This window comes from Nilaparvata lugens, chromosome 8, assembly GCF_014356525.2.
Source record: "Nilaparvata lugens isolate BPH chromosome 8, ASM1435652v1, whole genome shotgun sequence".
Lineage (NCBI taxonomy): Eukaryota > Metazoa > Arthropoda > Insecta > Hemiptera > Delphacidae > Nilaparvata > Nilaparvata lugens.
This window is the reverse complement of record NC_052511.1, coordinates 33,542,170-33,563,051: the sequence shown is the minus strand read 5'-3', so window position 1 is coordinate 33,563,051 and position 20,882 is coordinate 33,542,170. Positions and strand designations below refer to the sequence as shown.

Genomic DNA, 20,882 nt, shown 5'->3' with positions numbered 1-20,882 from the left:
AAATGATCATTTGAAATCTTCTTTATAGAATATACTGATTCTAAGCTGTTTCTCCAAATGTCATGAGTGATATTCGGGCTCGAAACCCACTTCCCGGAAATAGGTAGTATTAGATAAATCATGGATGATTTCTTGACCACTTGATCACTATTTCATAGATGCTAAAAAACTTGGAAGGAAAATGACAAAACATAGATAGGCTAACTATAAAATCCAACAAGCGTTTTATTTCTACTTTCAATTAAGTTTACAGTAATAATCTACCAACACACAAAAATTGTTCAAATGCGTCCAAGGCATTAGTAATTTTAAAATGCTTTAGCAAGGCAAAATTCAATTAATACAAAAGTGTAAATATTAGTTCAATTAGTACCGTACTTACGTAGATAGAATAAGAAAAAATAAATTATGAATAATACGATAATTTTCAATTAGTATTTTTCATTATTATTTTATAACTTAAGATGAAAATGAAGCCAGTGAAAAACTGAAAATATTATCGGTTTGGGAATAAACAACACCAGTTGTTGGCTGAAAGTTGTGATCTTGGTAAAATTGAATTTAACAATTATATTGAAAATTAATTAATATCAATGCTCACACTTCTCATTCAGTTTATTAAATTATGTGAATTAGCTGCTTTAACACTTACGCTCATTATGCTAAAAGTAAATTGAGCTACCACAAGAAAAATAAGAGAAGAATCTACTAACGAGAAGGAGGATTCAATGCAGAGTTTGAGATACTTTTGCAAAACCATACAAAATCTAAACTGAACTACTCTACTATAAATTTTACAAAAATGAAAATATATTCTTCAAAATATAAATTAATCTCAACAACAATAACTATGCTACTGCTCAACAGTTTTGAAAACGATCAATGAAAGTGGGTAGGTAAATCCTTAATGAAAAGTCCGGTACTGTAGCCACCAAGTATACAAGTATAGTGCTATTATTATCTCTTTCTGAATATTTTGAACATCTTTAAATTTTAATAATGTTTGTTTGAAAGATTCATGGATAAATTTTATTTTTTACACAGGAAGAGCATAAATCCAATAGAAAAGAAAATCTTTGTGGAAACAAGATTTGAAATATTTATTTAGATGATGGATGAAAGCGTTGCGATAACAGAAAATAATAGAAGCTATTTAAAATTGGCTGAGAGAATTTAATGAGTTATTTTACTTCAAAAGAATCTATCAATATAGTAATTTATAAAAGACATAATGAGAGCTTCTTTAATCTGAATGCCTAAATAAGAGGTGATATGAAATTAACTTCAATCATAAAAGAGATAACTGAAAATAGAACTGTGCAGCACCACATATAACCAATATCCTTTTCTATTGTCTCTAGCAGCGCGTATAAGTTTTCATAGGTTGGTCCCTTTTACAACTTGGAAAAGAGAAAACATTTCAAAATGAAGATGAATATTTGTGAGATTCTGCAATGTCTTATTGAGTTTTCAAAAATTTTCCATTCAAATTACGCTCTAAATTAAATATACAATTTCAAACAATATAATAAAAAACATTTTTGCTGTTAGTGAATTGAATGAATAAAATATACAACTCGACTAATTACCAATACATGTTATATCAGTTTTAGTTTATAAAGCTTTATTATTTTGAAGTTACTAATGTAACATACTAAACTACATGATAGCTAATCTACGGTAGTCAGTAATAGATGAATATCACATAATCATTTACATCCTACATGGTCCAGTTCAGAACCATTTCAATGGATGGAGTTTGAACTACATATTTTCTTGAACAGAAACATGTTTTAATTGATTAAATTAATACAATGTAACTATAATCATAAATGTTCCAACAAAGTAGTTACAATGATTTTTCCTATGGTCAACTACCAAATAGGTTTGCAGTTAAGTACTGTTGTAAATAAAATTGGTTTCATTAAGAATTCAATAAAGGTTAATTTAAGTTTTCAACATAAATCTCACATAAAAATGGTATTTCCTGAGATTAACATCACATATTTCATGGATCACACGTTTTGTTTATTATAATATAATATTATTTTAAAGCCTCTCAAAATTAGCTGGATGTGAAAACCAAGAAATTATTGAACAGCATGGTTACTGAGTATAGGCCTACTCGTATTATCACACCATGACATCCATGGGTTAGGATCTAACACTAAAATGGATAATAATTACTATTGTTATAATTATGATGACTAAAAATTAATCAATATGTTGAACAAAATTTGGTAATACAGCATTAAAATACTATACTATATTAATATACTCGACTAAATTGGGAGTTGCACCAAAATTCCAGCTGAAATACCTAGCATTATGTATTCTTGAGGATATTAATAGGCCGATAAAATGATTCTATCTAAGACACAAACACGCAATCATAATAATTAGTATAACATATTAAACGAACAATAGTTTGAAATATTCTTAAATTGTAATGAAGTTTGCGAAAGACGCATTATAGTTAAGTATAAATTTTCTTCCATAAAAGGTTATGCATTTTATAGTAGATTGTTTTATGTCTTTGTTTTACGGAAGACAGAAAAATGAACAAGGAAGAAAGTTTTTTAAATATAAATTACTGGGAAGAAAAATGTCAATGTGCAATGATGTCCTTTATATGGGTGATGTGATACATTATTTGTGCAAATAAGAGAGAATGAGGCTAAGAAGCTAGATTACATCATCATTCATGAGACACATTTGATGTGAAGTTATGAAGACATGCTTCCGGCGCCTGAAGCGAGAGAGCCTCTTTGTGACACTTGAAGACAATTGTTCATCTTTGCAAACACCGCCTGTAATAGAACAGTAAAATCAATATTATCAGATAATAGTTAAATAATCAAAAGCATAAAAGTATAGAGATAGAAGTGACAATTATAATTTCATGATTGAAATAGAAAAATAATATTTTGGCAATTAAGTTTCTTTGGTAATTTATTATTTATTCATATGCCAATACTATTGAGTATTATCCCCATTCTACACCCGTATAGACTCAGATAAATATTTCAGTCATTAGGTCTCATCCCTGGGAAAACTCGCTGAAAGACATTAAAAGGATAATTATTATTCATCCTTGGAAAAACAGCTGATAATAATTCTTTCGTCGTCTGTTGATGATGGAAGTGAGTGAGCGAGTTCATGTGTGTGGGACTGTGTCAAAATTATGACTCAGCTGTTGAACTTTTGTAATCATTCAATCAGGTACTAAGTGCCGGTTGCAAAAAAGACTGGTTATTTTCAATCCTGATTAATTCCAGTGGATCTATCTTTTTGAAAAGGTCTTCTCTGATTTGGTTCACGTGAAATTAATCAGGATTAAAATTTAACCGGCTTTTGTGCAACCGGGCCTTTGTGAGGGAAATTTTTGCATTCCTCTGGGAATAAATCTACGGTGATTAAATAGAACATTTCTGTATGAACTATGAATGTTATTATAATTTCTTCTTTCGTAATACATTTTTTATGCTTTTTTACTCCAGAGCGATGCTCGGTCCCCGATATTCTGTGTAATAAATGCAATGAATAATCCACTTGTCAGCTGATTGATTATGGTTTACAAAACATCCCACGGCGTGGGTTGCTTTTCGTGGATTAACGTGGGTCTACTTTGCGGCCGGCGGGCCTAAATGGTTCAGTCACGATATAGAGTAGAGCGCATGCGCTGTTATTTTTCAATTTATTATTATTATTATTTCATCGTATAAAACCGCATATGATGAGCACAGCTCAAACGGTGTACGACATGTCCAAATATATCAAGTATATGGTTTTCCGCCATTGAGGGAAAGTTTTTCATTTTACAAAATCGTCTGGATAATTTCTGATCTCTAGGATTTCAATGAGAAGATCTCATAACATTCAAAGATTCTCTTAATGAATACGGGCGGCATTCAGTCAGAGTATCTTTGAGAGCTGTATAAAAATTACCTAGACTGTCAACACTCTTAATTTCGTCCGTCAAGCAGTTGAAAATTTCAAGCCCAGCATAATGTGGTCCCCCTTCCAAGAGCGAAAGTCTATGAGTGGGGTACTGGAGGGTAAATATCTTATGTCTTGTGGGGTATCTGTGTGAAATTTTATCTTCCATGAATTTCTGCTTATTACTGTAAACAAAAGATGCAATATCCAAAAAATAAAGGGCTGGAATTGTTAATAATTTGAGTTTTTTGAAAATTGGCTTACATGAAACCCTAGATTCGGCTCCCTCAATAACCCTGATTGCTTTCTTTTGCTTACGAACATATTCTGAAGGTTTGTTTGGCTGCTACCCCAGAATAAGATACTGTATCTGATGTGAGACATGAAATAGCCATGATAGACAGTTAGTGCTGTTTTTCTATCTGCCACTCTGACTATTGTTTTCAAGGCAAAAATAGCACGGGACAATTTCACATCCAATGCTTTTACGTTGCTATCCCAATTAACATTTCCTTGCAGGTCAACACCAAGAAATCTAATCATCTCAGCAGCGCAACATTCCTCTCCTGTTGCTGAGTAAAGAGTATGTGCGAAACTTCCAGAGCCCTCAGTAGAAAAATTGAGATGATGGGTTTTCTTCAAATTTAATTTTAGAAGATTACAGCTGAACCAATGGCTAAGCTGGTTAAAAGCTTGCACTGATTTCCGCTGGATTTCATCATCATCTTTACCCTTCACAATCACAGTGGTATCATCTGCATAGAGAATGAGGTCAGAGCCAATACTATGAGGCAGGTCATTAATAAAAATATTGAAAAGTACAGGACCCAAGATCGACCCCTGAGGAACCCCACATAGATTTCTTTTCCAATCAGATGTTTCTACCCCGCCACATCCGTTTGTCAGTCTGACTGCCTGAAATCTCCCCGAGAGATATGAATTGAAAAACCTGGCTGCTTTTTCCCGTAAATCCACAAAATTCTAACTTCTTCAGCAACAATTCATGGTCGACCATGTCGAAGGCCCGGGAGAGGTCACAGAAGAGACCAATGGCACTCTGAGACCCATCCAGAGCCCTCAACACGCTCGTTACCACATCAAAAATTGCGGACTTTGTTGAGAAACCCTTTCTAAAACCATACTGTTACTCATGAAGTATGGAGTTACTTTCTAAAAATCTAGTAATTTGATTAAAAGCCCTTTCAAAAACCTTAGAGAAAACAGTCAGCAGTGCAACAGTGCTTAGTGCAGCAGTTTTTAGTGCTTGAAATTTACCAATTTCACTCATAGATGGAGCCATCACCCGCCTCTCCAATTTGCGTTTACTATAACTGAGTTTATCCAGAAGGGTTTCATGAGGTTCAATAATAAGTACCTAACTAGAATATTTTAAAATCCAAATAGATGGAGAGAAAATAATTGCAAAAATATAATACATTAATTTATTGTAAGTATTCAATTATTAGGCCTATCATGGATTTTCTTTATATTGAAATTTGATTTAATTTATTTATTATTTATTTATCTTAATTTATTATAATTTTAGAAAAGAACTACTAAGGATCGTAGTTATGGACAATTAAACAATTGGAGGTTAGCGAAGTTCAACATCAGTTGAACTATGTTCCAATTAATGATTTATTTTATCAATAGGATGCTTTATAGCTGCATTGCAAAAGAAGTAGAATAACGAACTTGATTAAGTTGACACGATACTTCAGTATCATTTGACTACTCCATAAAACTTAATAATAATTCATAAAGAACTATATATTACGACCTGTATTATAAGCTCCTTGTATGAATAAATTAGCTTTCGTTAAATAATATTGAGTTTACAAGCTTCATGTCCTATGAAATGGACTCTGGCCTGGTTTCCATCTTACTTTGACTTTGCATTTTCAAGTTAACAGAAATAAATTACAAAGTCGCTCAATGAAGATAAATGGTTTTATAAATGATAATGGGTTTTTAATGATAATTGAGTGCAGTTTAGGTAGATAAATTGAGAGATTATATGAATACATACCTTTCTCCTGTCTTCTTCGGGGATGACCAACATCTTTTTGCTGTTTGAGGAGCGGAATAACTTTTTCTTTGCATCTTGCAGTACAAGGATTATACCCGTATCAGCCAGTTTTGGAGGCTCGGACAGTTCACCCCAAGTATGTGTCCATTCGGCCTTTATTACAGACAAGATGTAACAATTATCATTGAATAATAAGTTTATAATGTAATTGTAATTTAAGTTGTGGTTAGTGAGAGGTTGTGTGTATTTTTGGCTTCTAAATTTTCTGAAATAACTTAATTTATTCAATGTGCGGTGATAATTAAGTGAAATATTTAACTATAATCTGCTGTTTTAATCCTTCTAAATTCAAAATTTCTAGCTAATAATAAATATTTTTGGGCAAAAATTGAACTTGATCTTACAACAGTAAAAACGTAACATTTTTTAGACATCTTATTCATTATCAAAATTTAGGAATAGAAAAGTTTGGGGGCTGGGCCAAGCCTGTTGGTCTTTCCCGATCATATTCATCTGATTTGTAATTGTATCTACAAATAAGTAAATGGACAAATAAATCTTTATCGTACATTCCACAAAAATATAAAACAAAAATGCATGTATGTCTAATCTAATCTATCTCAAAGTTATTTCTTGATTCCAGTTGATTTCTACACAGAGTGTTCCAAAAAGAACCAGCGAAATATATCAGGCTGATTCCTTTCGCCAAAATAATGAAAAATTTTATTCATAAACATGGGTCCAAAAATGTTTTGCTAAAGAGTTACACAGAGAAAAAGATTTTACCATAAATTCAGCTAAGAAAGCCTTAAGTGTGTAAAGTAAAATGACATTGAATAAAATCATCCCACAATATTGGGGAGGAGTACAACAAATTGGGATCAAACTTCGCGTTTGGTCTACAACTCTGTTAAATTCCAAGTGAAATCATCAAGTATTAGATATTTAGGATTAATAGAGAAAAGAATCAAGTTATTATTAAGCAAATTTTTACCTGAAATCCTCCGAACATATCGCTGTGAGTGACATAAAGAATCCTTTTATCAGTAAGTAGTAGAATGTCTTTATTTCCGATCGGAATATGATAAACGTAGGTATCTGTTCCAGCATATTTTCCTTTATCAACCTCCTGATTAAAGAAACAAATAAGGTATTAGAAAAGAGTAAATAATTTTAAAAAGTTGTAACATTTATCATTTCAAGCTCCTATTTTTACTAACTTAATCATTATTCAATAATTCTTGTACTTGATCAATCATTATAATTATGATGATTGATTTTCAATATATGATACGGCGTCATTGATCTTTCTAAATTTATTGAAATTGATTAATTTGTTGGAAATTCCAAATATTTTGGTCTATGAAAAACTATTCCACCAAACTAACAATTTCAAAGTTGGCTCAATACATGTTAAGTTTCAACATCGAAAATGATTTTGATAATTATACACTATGGTGTTTATGAGGTTATTGATTATTTTATCCTGAATAGATAGAAAAGTGGAGAAAAAATTATAATTTTATCATATATAGGAGAGTCCAAAAAAATGTATACACCAATATTGATAGTGAACTCAAGAGAACAAAACAACGTACAACTATGAATCCTACTCAGTATTGTAGTTGGATGTGTTATCAAAAGATAGTGTGGCATGAGTAGCCCGCATGCCAAACTATAAGACCATTTCAGACCGTCGTATACTTGAAGGCCGTTTCAGCCGCCGTAGCAAGTATTCATCGTATTAATACGCAAACTATGAACAGTCCACAAAAATATATACTTTTTCATTACATTTGTATTCGATCACATTTTGAGCTGTGGTCGAGTGTCATTGTTTAGCTAAGAGTGCATGCGCTGCCCGAAATACGGAGCGACGACTACGTAGGAAAACGTAGAGTTGGCAACGTGTGTGTTACATAGCGACAGCGATTTCAAAGTTTTTTCAAAATACGTTGCACAAACTACGTACAACGGTCTGAAACTGCCAGCCAGTGCGTTACCAAGATATTCACTGTCAAAGTGTGTATACATTTTTTTGACCTCTCTGTAGTGTACAAACATAGGGAAAACATTTCAAGAACAACATACTTGAAGAAGTTTGCATCCTTCAGCATCGAGCCTGGAGTATGGACGGATGTAACGATCACTCTTGAAATTGCGAGGGTTCCTTTGTCTCGTTACTTCCTCGCTGAACTGGGTTATTCTGGAAATTTTGAATACAGTATACATAATACTAAAAATATCAAAAGAAGTTTGAATTCTAATATAAACAGGAGAATACGCAATGAATATTCTTTTTTATTTCAACGCTTACTAATTATATAATTACTGTAGAAATATTAATATCGAACTTGATTTTTACAAACCGAAATAAACTACGAATGCATTTGACTTGCCTTCTAACAGAGCTGAGCGTTCCACTAGCAAAGTCAACGACTCCAGCAGTGGGCCTCGTTACAAGACCGACCATGCCTTTGCCAAATCCCTTGAAGAATCCTTCGACACCCTCTTCTTTGGCTCCCGATATGGGCTTCGTTATCACACCTCCAATTCCTCCAACAACGCCCTAAATTACAAAAACGAAGGTGAATTAATCAACAATTCAGTAGGATTGTACAAAAGGTAATGTTTATTAATAGACAATGAATGAATCAACAAAAAGTAATTAATAAATGAACAAGTAGAACCGTGGTAGAAACAGGTACCGTAACGTTAATTTGAACACGGGATATAGGAAACTATGAAACAGTCTTTATCTTTATGCACATGCAGCAGAATGAAGTCTGACAAGCTTCCAAAAATCAACATATTACTATTTATTGTTAGATATGCCTATATTCTATATACTTCATTCAAATCCTAGATTGTTGAAACCCCCCGTCAAATAATAATAATAAGTATTCATATGAAAAAATCTGGTGTGGCGCACTCACACAACTTTCCTTGCCGTTATAAAAATTGATCACCTGACGCTAGTGTTCCCGCGCATCTCAAGTCTACTATTCAAAGATTTGAGCCAGCTGGTGACAGGGCAATAACGCTGAAGACACACGAGGTCTGCTATCTCTTCATAGTGAATCATTTAATAGAATCAACAGTTGCCAACAGTTTGTAATTGGATAATCACATTTTCTCGAATTTCGAGCTTATTTTTAATTTTAGGTGAAAATGTTACTGAACATTAATTGTTGAGATTCCCATGCTCAATCATTTCCACTCAAAATTTTTCGTTTTAATTGTATATGAAGCCTGATAATTGAGAATCTAAAATCAAACTTTGCGTAGATGCGGCGAAGCTCCTGAAATTTTTACAGATATGGGACTTGTGGCAGTTGATAGAGCTTATCGATGACTATTTCAGGTATAACTTTAATCAAAATCGTTGGAGCCGTTTTCGAGAAAATCGCGAAAAACCCTGTTTTTGACTACATTTTCGCCATTTTAGCCGCCATCTTGAATCGCATTTAATCGAAATTGTTCGTGTCGGATCCTTATATTGTAAGGAGCTTACGTTCCAAATTTCTAGTCATTCCGTTAATTGGGAGATGAGATATCGTGTACACAGACGCACATACACTCATACACACACACACATATATATATATATACAGACCAATACCCAAAAACCACTTTTTTGGACTCAGGGTACCTTGAAACGTATAGAAATTTAGAAATTGGGGTACCTTAATTTTTTTCGGAAAGCAATACTTTCCTTACCTATGGTAATAGGGCAAGGAAAGTAAAAACTGTTTGTAAATTTGTTCAATTGAAACTGAATTTATCCATTAGAATAAATACGAATTAGCTGTTCTATATAATGCACCTACATTCTGTGAATGTGATTTAATGCTTATGATTTAATGCTATTTAAGGTATCAATGATACCTTGGAAATAGAATGGAATCTAATATCATTTACAAGAAAACGAATCGATCACACTCATTCGAATTGAATTGTAACATTTACCATAACAATTCCTTTTCCTCCTCTGGTAATGGACTCGTGCACAGTGCACTGCTGTTCGGTTTGTTCTCGTCTTTTACGTTGGTAATCCTCATCAAATGTAAGTGCAGCCAATCCTTTGCCTAAAACCACCAATTTCAAATTTATTTATTAATACTTCATTGATTGCTGATGTAGTAATTTAAACGTAAACAGTAATAATATAAAATTCAATTGATTTATCAGATTTTGTGAGAATAATTGTGTACAAACCCTGTTGTTCTCCCCCAATCATATTTACATGATTTGTGATTTTAATAATGAAGAAATACAGTACAGTATTATTACACTTCATATTATAAAAGTATTTAAAAATAGCTGAATGTAGATGAGAACGAGTGAACAACAAAATCAGTTAGAACGGCATACTGACTCAACTGTATTATGTAAAAAACACAAAACTTATATCAAAATTAAGAGTGGGATTGATTCAGATCAACATTTAATTCTGACCCATAGCTCCAGTGATACGAGACATGGCCCCTGCTGCCCCACCCACTGTGTGCCCGAAAAGACTTTTAACGCCAAGATAGAGACCCTCAGCGAATTCACCGGGACCCTGGATAGCACCCTGCAGACAAAATCAAAGAAAACTGTCAAGTATAACAATAGAAAATTCAAGAACATACATTGCAAAATTGAATTCTGAGCCGAAAAATTTCATGTATTCAAGGAAATTTATGTACAATGAAAATTTAAAAGAAGAACATGAAGCCCAAACATTCTAATTCTCCTATTTGCATATGAAATATTGTGCAAAAGCATAAATTTGATAGTTCAGTACCTTGGTAAAGACTTCAGTAAATTTTTTTTTCAAAAGGTAAATGAAAGTAAAATAATTTCAGGCCTGGATTAGAAATCAAACGAGCTCTTATGCCTATTTATTATGTTACAATGAATAAGTTAAAAAGTAAGAAAAACAGTATAGACTACTTTGATGATGAAAATAGATAATGCAAGATGGGAATGAAAGAAAATTTTACTAGACTAGCAATAACAGGGTAATACTGTTGAAATTTCAATTCGAGTGAACAATCAATAATTTATCATTTTAGCAACGAATTTATTCAATTTGAGTTTCAAAATTCATATTTTGACAATTATTAATGAAAAAATAGTCTTGTCAATAATTGTTATCGGAGCAGAATAAATTTCCATTTTAATGAGAATAATGCACAACTTACTTGGAAAGGCTCGTAGAAGAGATCTTCAACACCATGTTTCAAGCCGACAACTAATCCATAGGGATTTCCCAGCACATCCAACCCGAAAACAAGCACATAGAATTGTTTGATTAGCTGCCCAATGTAATGTGACTGGATTTCATACATGATCTGCCGCTGATTGATGAAAATGTACTGACGTTCGAAGTAGGATAGTCTGTAAGCAGAATTTCAAAAAATAATATTAATCAAGTGATAAATTTGATGAAATGTTTAGAATAATCTATGGGATTCAGCATGTATATAAAAGTCTTCAATGTTCATGTAATTCAAGTGGTTGCCAGAATAATAAGGGCCGGGTTCTGAGCTCGCGACATAGCTAAGTTTTATACTTTAGACAGCTGGAATCAGAAAATTGGCTTTCCAAAACGGTACTCGCAGTAAAATAATATTTATTTTCTTTCTATAATTAGAAACGTTTTTCCTTGACGAAATGAAACATTCCTAAATAATTCAAAATATCTAAAACTAAAACCTTATCTGAAACTTTACTCTATTTTCTCTTTATTTTAGTTTGTGTTCAATTTTCTAGTTTATCGAAATTTAATTTAAACGTGGACTGCGACTACGCCCCGTTTCGGAAAGCAAATTTTCTGACTAAAGCTGTTTAAAGTCTAGAACTTAGCTGAGTCCCGAGCTCGGAAACCGGCCCCCTGAGTGTGTGTATATTGTTACAGGAATTACACGTTTTGAAAAAAAATAAATATACAGTGATATCAATTTTATAAAATTTCACAATGTTTTATAAAAAGTGAATTGTAGGACCAATGCATTTGTAGAAACATTCAAGAAAATCAGTGTAGTGTGTGAACATTAATTAATTTAAAAGAAAATAAAAACATTGAGAATGTATAAAATATAGAAATAGGAAAAACTATGGGTAGAAACTATTCCAGAGATGGAATATCTTCCGAGACAGAAAAATATAACTTTTTACAACTAGTGCTTCCGGCTGAAATATAACAGTCATGAGTCATATCCATTGACAGTTAAAATATCTCAGGCGAGGTGGATAAGGAAGGGATTACCAAAAATAATATAAAGGAAGGAATAAAATAATAAAGAAACTTATCATAATTGTTGAGATCACACACGATTTAATACTCACTTGAACACAACATCATGCATATCGGTGAGGGTTACTCCAAGACTTTGAGTCAGAAGTGATACAATAGGAGGCAGTGAACCGTGGACACCTCCAGAACCACCAATGCCACCGCTCAGTGAGAAACTAACATGCATCTGCAACCAATATTTTTAATAAATAAAATAAAACTTGAACATATTGTGTTTCAAATATGTAACAGGTGTGACCTGAAAACACCAGGCTTGAGCCACCCAGGATAATCGATAACAAATTATTTTAAATTTGAAAAGGTACAACAGACTCTCACATAGAAAGGCCTCAAAAAAGTTCCGTGTTAAACTCAGCTTCAAAACTAAAATAACAAATTGATTTGATCACTTGTCTCTGAATTTATTTATTCTAAACAGAAATTTAGAGTAGATTATATTTATATTATAAATTCCGAAATAGTCACTAGTACAGTTTATGAACAGAAATTTTAAATTTGAATGAACTTGTAGATTTAGAATAATAGTAATACAGTTTATTGAGCATAGACAACTTGCCTTGATGGGAGAGAAATGGAAGAAATCATAATAGTTCTTCTGCTCTCTTGAAGATATCAACTCGACACGAGACATGAGCTCTTCATCTATTGATTTGCAGTCGTTCTTGAAACGTTTTATCTGTAACAAAAATGAAGATGGTATCATTCAACTTCACAATATCACCTAATTTCTGTTTAGTTTAAATCGTGACAGTTCCTGATTTTTGTTCAATTATCATGCAATAAAAGTGATGATTAGTTGAAAGTGAGGGCTGAAATACTGTAGATAATAAGAAAAGTAAATTCAAGTTTCGAATATTTTGATCTATCTCAATAAATCAAGTGAATTTCAATATACATACTCAACTTGGGAAAAAAAATCAAAACAATATACTCACATGAGTTAGTACTTTACATTGAATAAACTATCAAATTCATTAAAGAATAAACATTAGATATTATTATTATTATTATTGTCATTTGTTACGTGAAGCCACAAATCTGAGCAGAGCTCAAGTGGCATGTAACATGTCATGAACATTTTTCTATGCAAAGTGTATGCATCTGTATAAACTCAAAGTATGAAGGCACCACAACATTCCTCCATTGTATAGGGACACGCTTCCACAAGTACATTAGTAATTGAAGACAGAAAAAGCCTATGACTACCACATAACCGTATTCTTTCAGGTAGACAATTGAAGAGCTTCAGTCCCGAATAATATGGTCCTTTTTCCAAAAGTGTCAGTCTGTGAGCGGGGTACTGATATACAGCTGAACTCTTTGCTCTTGTGCTCTCTGAATTTCTGAAGACAAAATTTACAGTCTCAAGGAAGTGCAATGCTGGGACCGTGAGAAACCTTTATTTTCTAAAAATGGGCCTACATGAATTGGATGGCCGCAAGCCCTCCAAAACACGAACAGCTTTCTTTTGCATCTTAAATATTTTATATAAATTATTTTTACTATTCCCCCAAAAGAAGATGCTGTAGCGTATTAGGGCTAAAAAATATCCATGATACCTTCTGAGCTGTCTTTATAGTGGATGCAGTCCTCACAGTTCTCAGTGCAAAAAGTGCATGATAGAGCTGTTTTATAAGTTTTTCCAAGTGTTTATCCCATTTCATATTTTTTTGCAATTCCACTCCAAGAAAACTAGTCACTTCAACAGACAAGCACTCCCTTCCATTTGAAGCATTCAGGTTTGAAGGTTCAGCATGATGTCCCGTCACGGCAAACCTGATATAGTTGGATTTAGTCATATTCAACTTCAATGCATTATGACCAAACCAATTGTTGAGTTGATGCATAGCAGTTTCAGCCCTAATCATAACTTCGCTATCATCCTTACCAGTAACCAGAACCGTTGTATCGTCAGCATATAAAATGAGCTTGCCATCTACATTATTTGGCAGGTCGTTTATAAATAAATTGAAAAGAGTCGGTCCAAGCACAGAGCCCTGTGGCACACCTTGCTTTACTCTTTCCCATGCTGAAAATACCAGTGAACTCCCATTACTCGATTTAACTGACTGATATCTATTTTCCAAATAGGACATGAAAAATTTCCCTGCACTACCAACAAATCCATAGAATCCAAGCTTATTCAACAACAGCTCATGGTCTACCATATCAAACGCCCTGGATAAATCGCAGAAAAGCCCTAAAGCCTTCCGCGATCCATCCAGAGCATCCAACACATCTGATACAACTTCAAATATAGCAGACTTAGTTGACAATCCCCTCCTGAATCCAAATTGTTTGTTATGAAAAATGTTATTCTCATCTAAGTGAACCATCATCTGCTCAAACACAATCTTCTCAAATATCTTGGAGAATACAGTTAAGAGGGCAATTGGTCGATAATTTTTAAGATCCTTCCTATCTCCCTTCTTGTGAATTGGTTTGATCAAAGCATACCTTAATTTTTGGGGAAAGATTCCTTCCTTCAAACACCTATTAATAATAAATGTTAGTGGCTCCAAGATGATGGGACTAACCTTCTTTATCACTCGTGATGAAATCTCGTCCAACCAGTTGAGCCAGACTTTTTCAAGCTATTTATGGCTTTCCTAACTACACTTATTGAGACACTTCTGAACTTGAAAGGAGGATACTGCCTATTTATTTGCTTGAGGTACTCTCTGCTCTCACATGTTCTCTCTTAAATATTTATATTAATTAAAACTTTTACAATATTTCCATTAATAAATAAATCCTTAGTTTAATTAATTAAATTAACGTTTTGGTAGAGAGTTAGTGGGGAGGATATTTTTAATATTCTTTCCGAAGAATGGACATTGATATGTCCAAAGCTCCGCCAATTTATGTAGATGCATAACAATATAATATCTATAGTTATTATATTACAAATTACTTTTTCATATCATATACAGTTCAATAATTATTTTCTTAGTCTATATTATGTAAATTCATCTATAATTTTGCTGTATTGTAAGCTATTGTATATACGTGTATAAGCCGGTATATTGTAATCTACATAAATAAAGTACTCAATCAATCAATCAATGTTCTAGCCGAGCCGGACATTTCAGATGCACATTCAACAAAATACTTATTGAACAAGGAAGCTATGCGCATTGTGGATTAGAGTACCTCCTATTGTCAGCTGTAGTCAACTCTATCTTCTGCTCATCCCTATTTAATAGCCCCAGTTCATTTCCGACGATTGTCCAAGTGCCTCTATTAATATTGTTGGACTGTGCAATGAACATTTCATTGGTTTTTTGCTTAGCTAGTAGTATTGTCTTCTTTAAAGTTTTCTTATATTTGGCAAAATAGGACAGAAATTCAGGATGTCTTTTAGTCTTACTCTCAATGTGTAACTCTCTTTTCCTTCTACACGAAATCCTGATGCCAGTGGTTAACCAGTTTTTCACCGAATCATTCTCTGTAACCTTAAACTTTCTCAGGGGGAAGCAACTGGAGAAACAATTGTAAAACAATGAGTGAAAAGTATTAAATAATTTCTCGCCACCATCATTAGTAATACATAGGGACCAATCTACAGAGCTCAATGTGTCACAAAAGAATTTCAAGGACTCTTCATTAATACATCTTCCTAATCTGCAACTATTATTGTGTTTAACGTTGGGATTATTGGCTAATTCTATTGTTAGGGCTTCGTGGTCTGATAATCCTGGGTCAAAAGTTCTATCAGTTCTATCTGAGAATTGGCTAGAGGCAGTCGCTAATCGTTTCTCTCTCTTATCAGCTACCGTTCAGGTTATGAATCGTTAAGTTTCGTCGGTCATCCTTCTTCGCCTGCCGGTTTTTGTAAAATTATTTATTGATTCGTAGAATCCAAATATATCACTTACGTGATCCTATTACAGTTCATACATATCTTACGTTACCTTTTCCGAGACCTTTGTCAAATAAAAATGAGTATGTGTGCGGAGTGCAGTTTGCCGGTCGTTAGGTCGGGCAGGAACTCATCGATATTGTGCTCGGAGTGCGGTTCGATTTACCATGGAAAATGTATTCAAAGTGGGTCAGACAGACCTTTGAGTGAGGCTGAACTCGAGATCTTGGCAAAGGGTGCTTGGAGGTGTGGGGGCTGTATGGTGGGAATTCGGCTTCAACGTGGTGCTGGCCCAAATTCGACCCCTATCAAGACCCCTGGCGCGGGGTTCGTTACTCATTCCTCGGGCTCTGTGGATCCAAATAGTTTGTCCCTCAATGACTTCAAAACCGATGTCATGAACTGTCTTAAAGAACTGCAGGAATCTCTCAATTTGTGTAATCAAAAACTCGACAACAATGCTAGTATTTTACATACGCAAGGAAACCTGATAGCAGCGCAACAAGAATTAATTAGGGCCCTGCAAAGTGAAAATGAAACTTTAAAACGAAAATTTGGTGTTCTGTCCATGCGTACGGACGATCTGGAACAATATGTGAGAAGAAATACTTTGGAACTACATGGCATTCCAGTTACGGCTGAAGAGGACGTTTCAAAAGTAGTGCTCGAAACATGCAAAGCTGTGGGTGTTGAGATAAGCGACGAGGCGATAGATACCTGCCATCGTCTTAAAAAACGCCCGAACTCACGAAACCCGCCACCAATTATAGTCAAGTTTGTACGACGCACAATCACCCACCAAATAATGCAACAAAAACGCAGCGTGAAAAAGTTATCAACAAGCCACATAGGAATGCAAGGTGAGATCCATCCAATATATATCAATTTCTCTCTGACTGCCCAACGTAGGTTCTTGTTATCCAAAGCCAGAAAATTACAGAAGGAATTTGGTTTCAAATATGTTTGGGTGGACAAAAATGGCTCTGTCAAGATAAGGATTGTTGAAAAGGGCAGAATCTACACGGTAAATTGCGAAAAAGATTTGTGCGACGTGCCAACTACAAACATCTGTTGAAATATAAATTATAAATTAATTCTTGGTTAGACTTGATTCAATAACATTCCGTTTACTATCTCTTTTGCATTAGGGCGTTCAAAGACAATTTTATTTATAGGGCTTACCTTAGTAAGTCTAGGTTTCAAATTTTATAATATTACAGTCCTTTCTTCATTCTTATTATTTCATTATCTATTTAAGTGTTTCATAAAAACTGACCGATTACAAAAATAACTTATTCTGTTACGGTAATTAATCAACAAATGATAACAATATCAACAAAAGCACAATACTATCTCTTTTCATGTAGGTACGTTGCAGTTTTAAAGCAATCAAATTTTTATTTTCTCATCTGAAATGTATCCTAATATGTTTCAATAATCAATAGTAATGAATCCATTATCTACAGTAGATCTATATTTTGTTTGGATAGATTATAAATATGCTAGGCTATATTGGAGTGTGATTAGTTTTTCTTTCTTTAAAACAGAAGTTGTTTTTTTTTCTCAATGATAATATTTTGTGTTGGTCTTATCATATCATATTGTAACTCTTTTATGTCTATTCATCTCTATTAGTAGTCTCGAGCATATTATTGCAATAGCTCTATATTAAACATTTGGTATTGGATGGGTGTTTCAGCGTGATCATTTCCGAATATTATCAATTTTTGTTTTGCGGTATAAGAGCGTAATGTGGAGAGACACTAAATTCTTTAAGACTGCTTCTCAGTAAATGATAAACTAATCTTATCAGCTGTAGTGATTTCTACAATAAGCAGTATTTCGGGAAAGCTCATAACAATTCACCAAGCTGCTAAGCTATGTTCTGTATTATTTTATATTATTTTCTTGTTCTCTCTCAATAAGCTACTCTTTGTTTACGGAATTGATCCGCATCGCTCAGCTATGCCACTTTTCGCTGATAAATCTAATCTTTTGAGAGCTAAATAATTGTTATCTGCACTGCTTCCCACTGTTTGTTTTGACTTATTCCCTACCAAAAATTACAAAGGGATAAAGAGTTAATGTTGTCTTTGGTTATTCACGTATATTGAAAATGACCATTGATTAAAAAGAATGTTTTCAAGTGAAAACAAATAAAACATAAAATAATTTCTATTTTTCACTCTCCATTGTACAATACCGTGATTTAATTTTGTCACCGGTAGGCTGAGGTGGCCGACTTATGATTCTTCAACATAAATCTCAATTTTCTACAAAAATTACATTTCTATCTCTACTATTTTTCCTCTCTTCCTTTTTCCTTTCCAGTAATAGAGTACATTTCATTACAATTTGAAAAATATTCTCATAAATGTTGTTCGCGGACGACGAATCCGATGAATTAAACCTAAATGATAGTATTACTTTTAACAATGGCCCTATGCTGGAGCAATATTTTGATACTTGTACAATAAGTAATAAATTGTGTATTTTACAGTTGAATATACGCAGTTATAGAAGAAACTTTGATGAATTTTCAATATTATTAGATAGTTTTAAAGTTATTAAAATCAATTGTATTGTTTTGACTGAAACGTGGTTAGATGATGATGAGTCTGTGATGCGGCTCCCGGGTTATGATGTCTATCGCTCTGGAAGTAAACTCAATCAGAATGATGGTGTGGTAGTGTACATTGACAGTTCACTGTCAGTTTCCTCCTGTGAACAGCTGTGTCTGGGCGGGATCGCTAGCTGCCTGGCTCTTAACTTTACTTTTAACGGTGTGCCCTGCCACTTGTTGGCTGCCTATCGCAGTCCCAATACTGATATAAATCTTTTCACTGTCGCTCTCCGGAATTATCTCTTAAATTTGAATGATGATAGAAAAACCTTACAAATTTTTTGTGGCGATATTAATATTAATATTCTGGGTGTTGCATTGAGCTCCGTGCAGGAGGGTTACCTGGATATGATGTATGAGTTGGGTTTCATCAGCTTTATGAATCGGGTAACACGTCCTGCGGGGAGTTCATGTATCGATCACTTTTTTGTAAAAAATGATAGAAATATGGAAGTAAAATCTGCAATCATGGAAACAGCTATAACTGACCATTATCCGACATTTATTCAATTAGCTTCCGGGGTGCCTGTAGACTCGAACAATTGTCGGCCAAACATACCTACAAACAGAGTGACCCAGTGGAATAATGTTGCGGCCGATCTGTTAGAAAAAGATTGGGGTGGTATCACTGCTGTTACAGACAACGTTGATTACTGTGCTGATACTTTCATAAATGAAATTACATCAACAATCGAACGATTTACTCAAATTAAATTAGTTTCAGCCAGGAATAGAAAGATTAAACCATGGATTACACAGGGGCTTATTAATTCAATAAGACATAGAGACAAATTGAGCAAAAAGGTGTTGAGGCAGCCGTTTAATGTAGGATTGAAAGAGGAGTACAGGATTTATAGGAACGCACTCAATGTCGCTATAAAGAATGCTAAAATACATTATTATAAGGATAAGGTGGATAGTGTAGGGGGTGATTCTAGAAAATTTTGGTCTATAGTTAATGAGCTGGCTTGTAGGCCAGGTTCAGCTGAGCGTTTCCCCTTGGCGCAGTTTCATCAGGGGGGCGCACCTTCTGATTTAGAAATAAAAGAAATAGGTAACTCCTTTAATAATTTTTTTTCAAATGTAGGTGCTGAATTGGCTGATGCAATTCCTGAAAGGGGCCCTGAAGTGGTAAATGATGATGATTACATTGTTAATTCCACTTTCAGGCTGCAACCACTTGACGAACAGGACATCCGGGAGATCTTGAAGGGGATGCGTGGTGGCTCTGCTCCGGGGCTTGATAACATTGATTCAAAATTCATAAAAGAACACATTGACGTGGTGATTGAGCCTCTTCTTCACATTATTAATGTCAGTATCCGAACAGGCCAGTTTCCAAATGCTTTTAAAATGGCAAAAGTCATTCCTATTTTTAAATCTGGTACTAAAAATCTTATAAGTAATTACAGACCTATTTCTATGCTGAGCATATTTTCAAAGATCCTCGAAAAAGCAGTGAAAAACCAATTACAGAATTATCTAGAAACAAATAACATCATAGCAAATAATCAATATGGCTTTAGAATGGATAAAAATACATCACATGCTCTGTTTGATATAACAAAAGAGATCACGCAGAGGGTGGAAGATCGGAAACATGTTTTAATCACGTTTCTAGATCTTGCAAAAGCATTTGACTCTGTGGATAGACTGAAGCTTTTGAGAAAAATGGAGCTCTATGGAATCAGAGATGGTTCATTGAGGTGGTTGAGAGTTACTTACAGAGCAGGAAACAGTCAGTTTATATAAATGGAATTGGTAGTGACTCTATGCCCGTTGATTATGGAGTTATACAAGGAAGCACACTAGGTCCTATACTATTCCTAATTTATATTAATAATATAAGTAGATTGTAGTTGAATGGCAAACTGTTCCTGTTTGCCGACGATACTGCATTGGTTTCCTGTGGACGTACTTGGCGGGACGCTTTCAGTGAGGCCTCAAAAGACATTTTACATGTGAAGAAGTGGCTCGATCAAAATAAACTCACACTCAATGTTGTTAAAACCAAATATTTGCCAATATATTTTATGAAAAATAGTATGCCAGTTCAAGAATGTCTCAAGCTTCACTCATGTAATGACCACCTGTCACTTACCTGTAATTGTGAGACGCTTGAACA

The 20,882-nt window shown here is 33.9% G+C and overlaps 1 protein-coding gene across 1 annotated transcript in view; it reads right to left on the bottom strand.

Annotated features, from left to right (window-relative positions):
- Positions 1 to 201: 201 nt before the first annotated feature.
- LOC111061494 (vacuolar protein sorting-associated protein 13) overlaps positions 202 to 20,882 on the bottom strand; it is a 119,968-nt gene continuing 99,287 nt past the window's right edge. Inside the window, exons 42-51 of the mRNA XM_039435127.1 lie at positions 12,829 to 12,948; positions 12,305 to 12,438; positions 11,158 to 11,353; positions 10,427 to 10,544; positions 9,938 to 10,056; positions 8,368 to 8,537; positions 8,060 to 8,174; positions 6,963 to 7,097; positions 5,969 to 6,121; positions 202 to 2,810 (exon numbers count right to left, since the gene is read on the bottom strand). Of these exons, the coding sequence (XP_039291061.1) occupies positions 2,727 to 2,810; positions 5,969 to 6,121; positions 6,963 to 7,097; positions 8,060 to 8,174; positions 8,368 to 8,537; positions 9,938 to 10,056; positions 10,427 to 10,544; positions 11,158 to 11,353; positions 12,305 to 12,438; positions 12,829 to 12,948 (1,344 nt within the window). The 3' untranslated portion in view covers positions 202 to 2,726. The remainder of the gene's footprint in view (positions 2,811 to 5,968; positions 6,122 to 6,962; positions 7,098 to 8,059; positions 8,175 to 8,367; positions 8,538 to 9,937; positions 10,057 to 10,426; positions 10,545 to 11,157; positions 11,354 to 12,304; positions 12,439 to 12,828; positions 12,949 to 20,882) is intronic.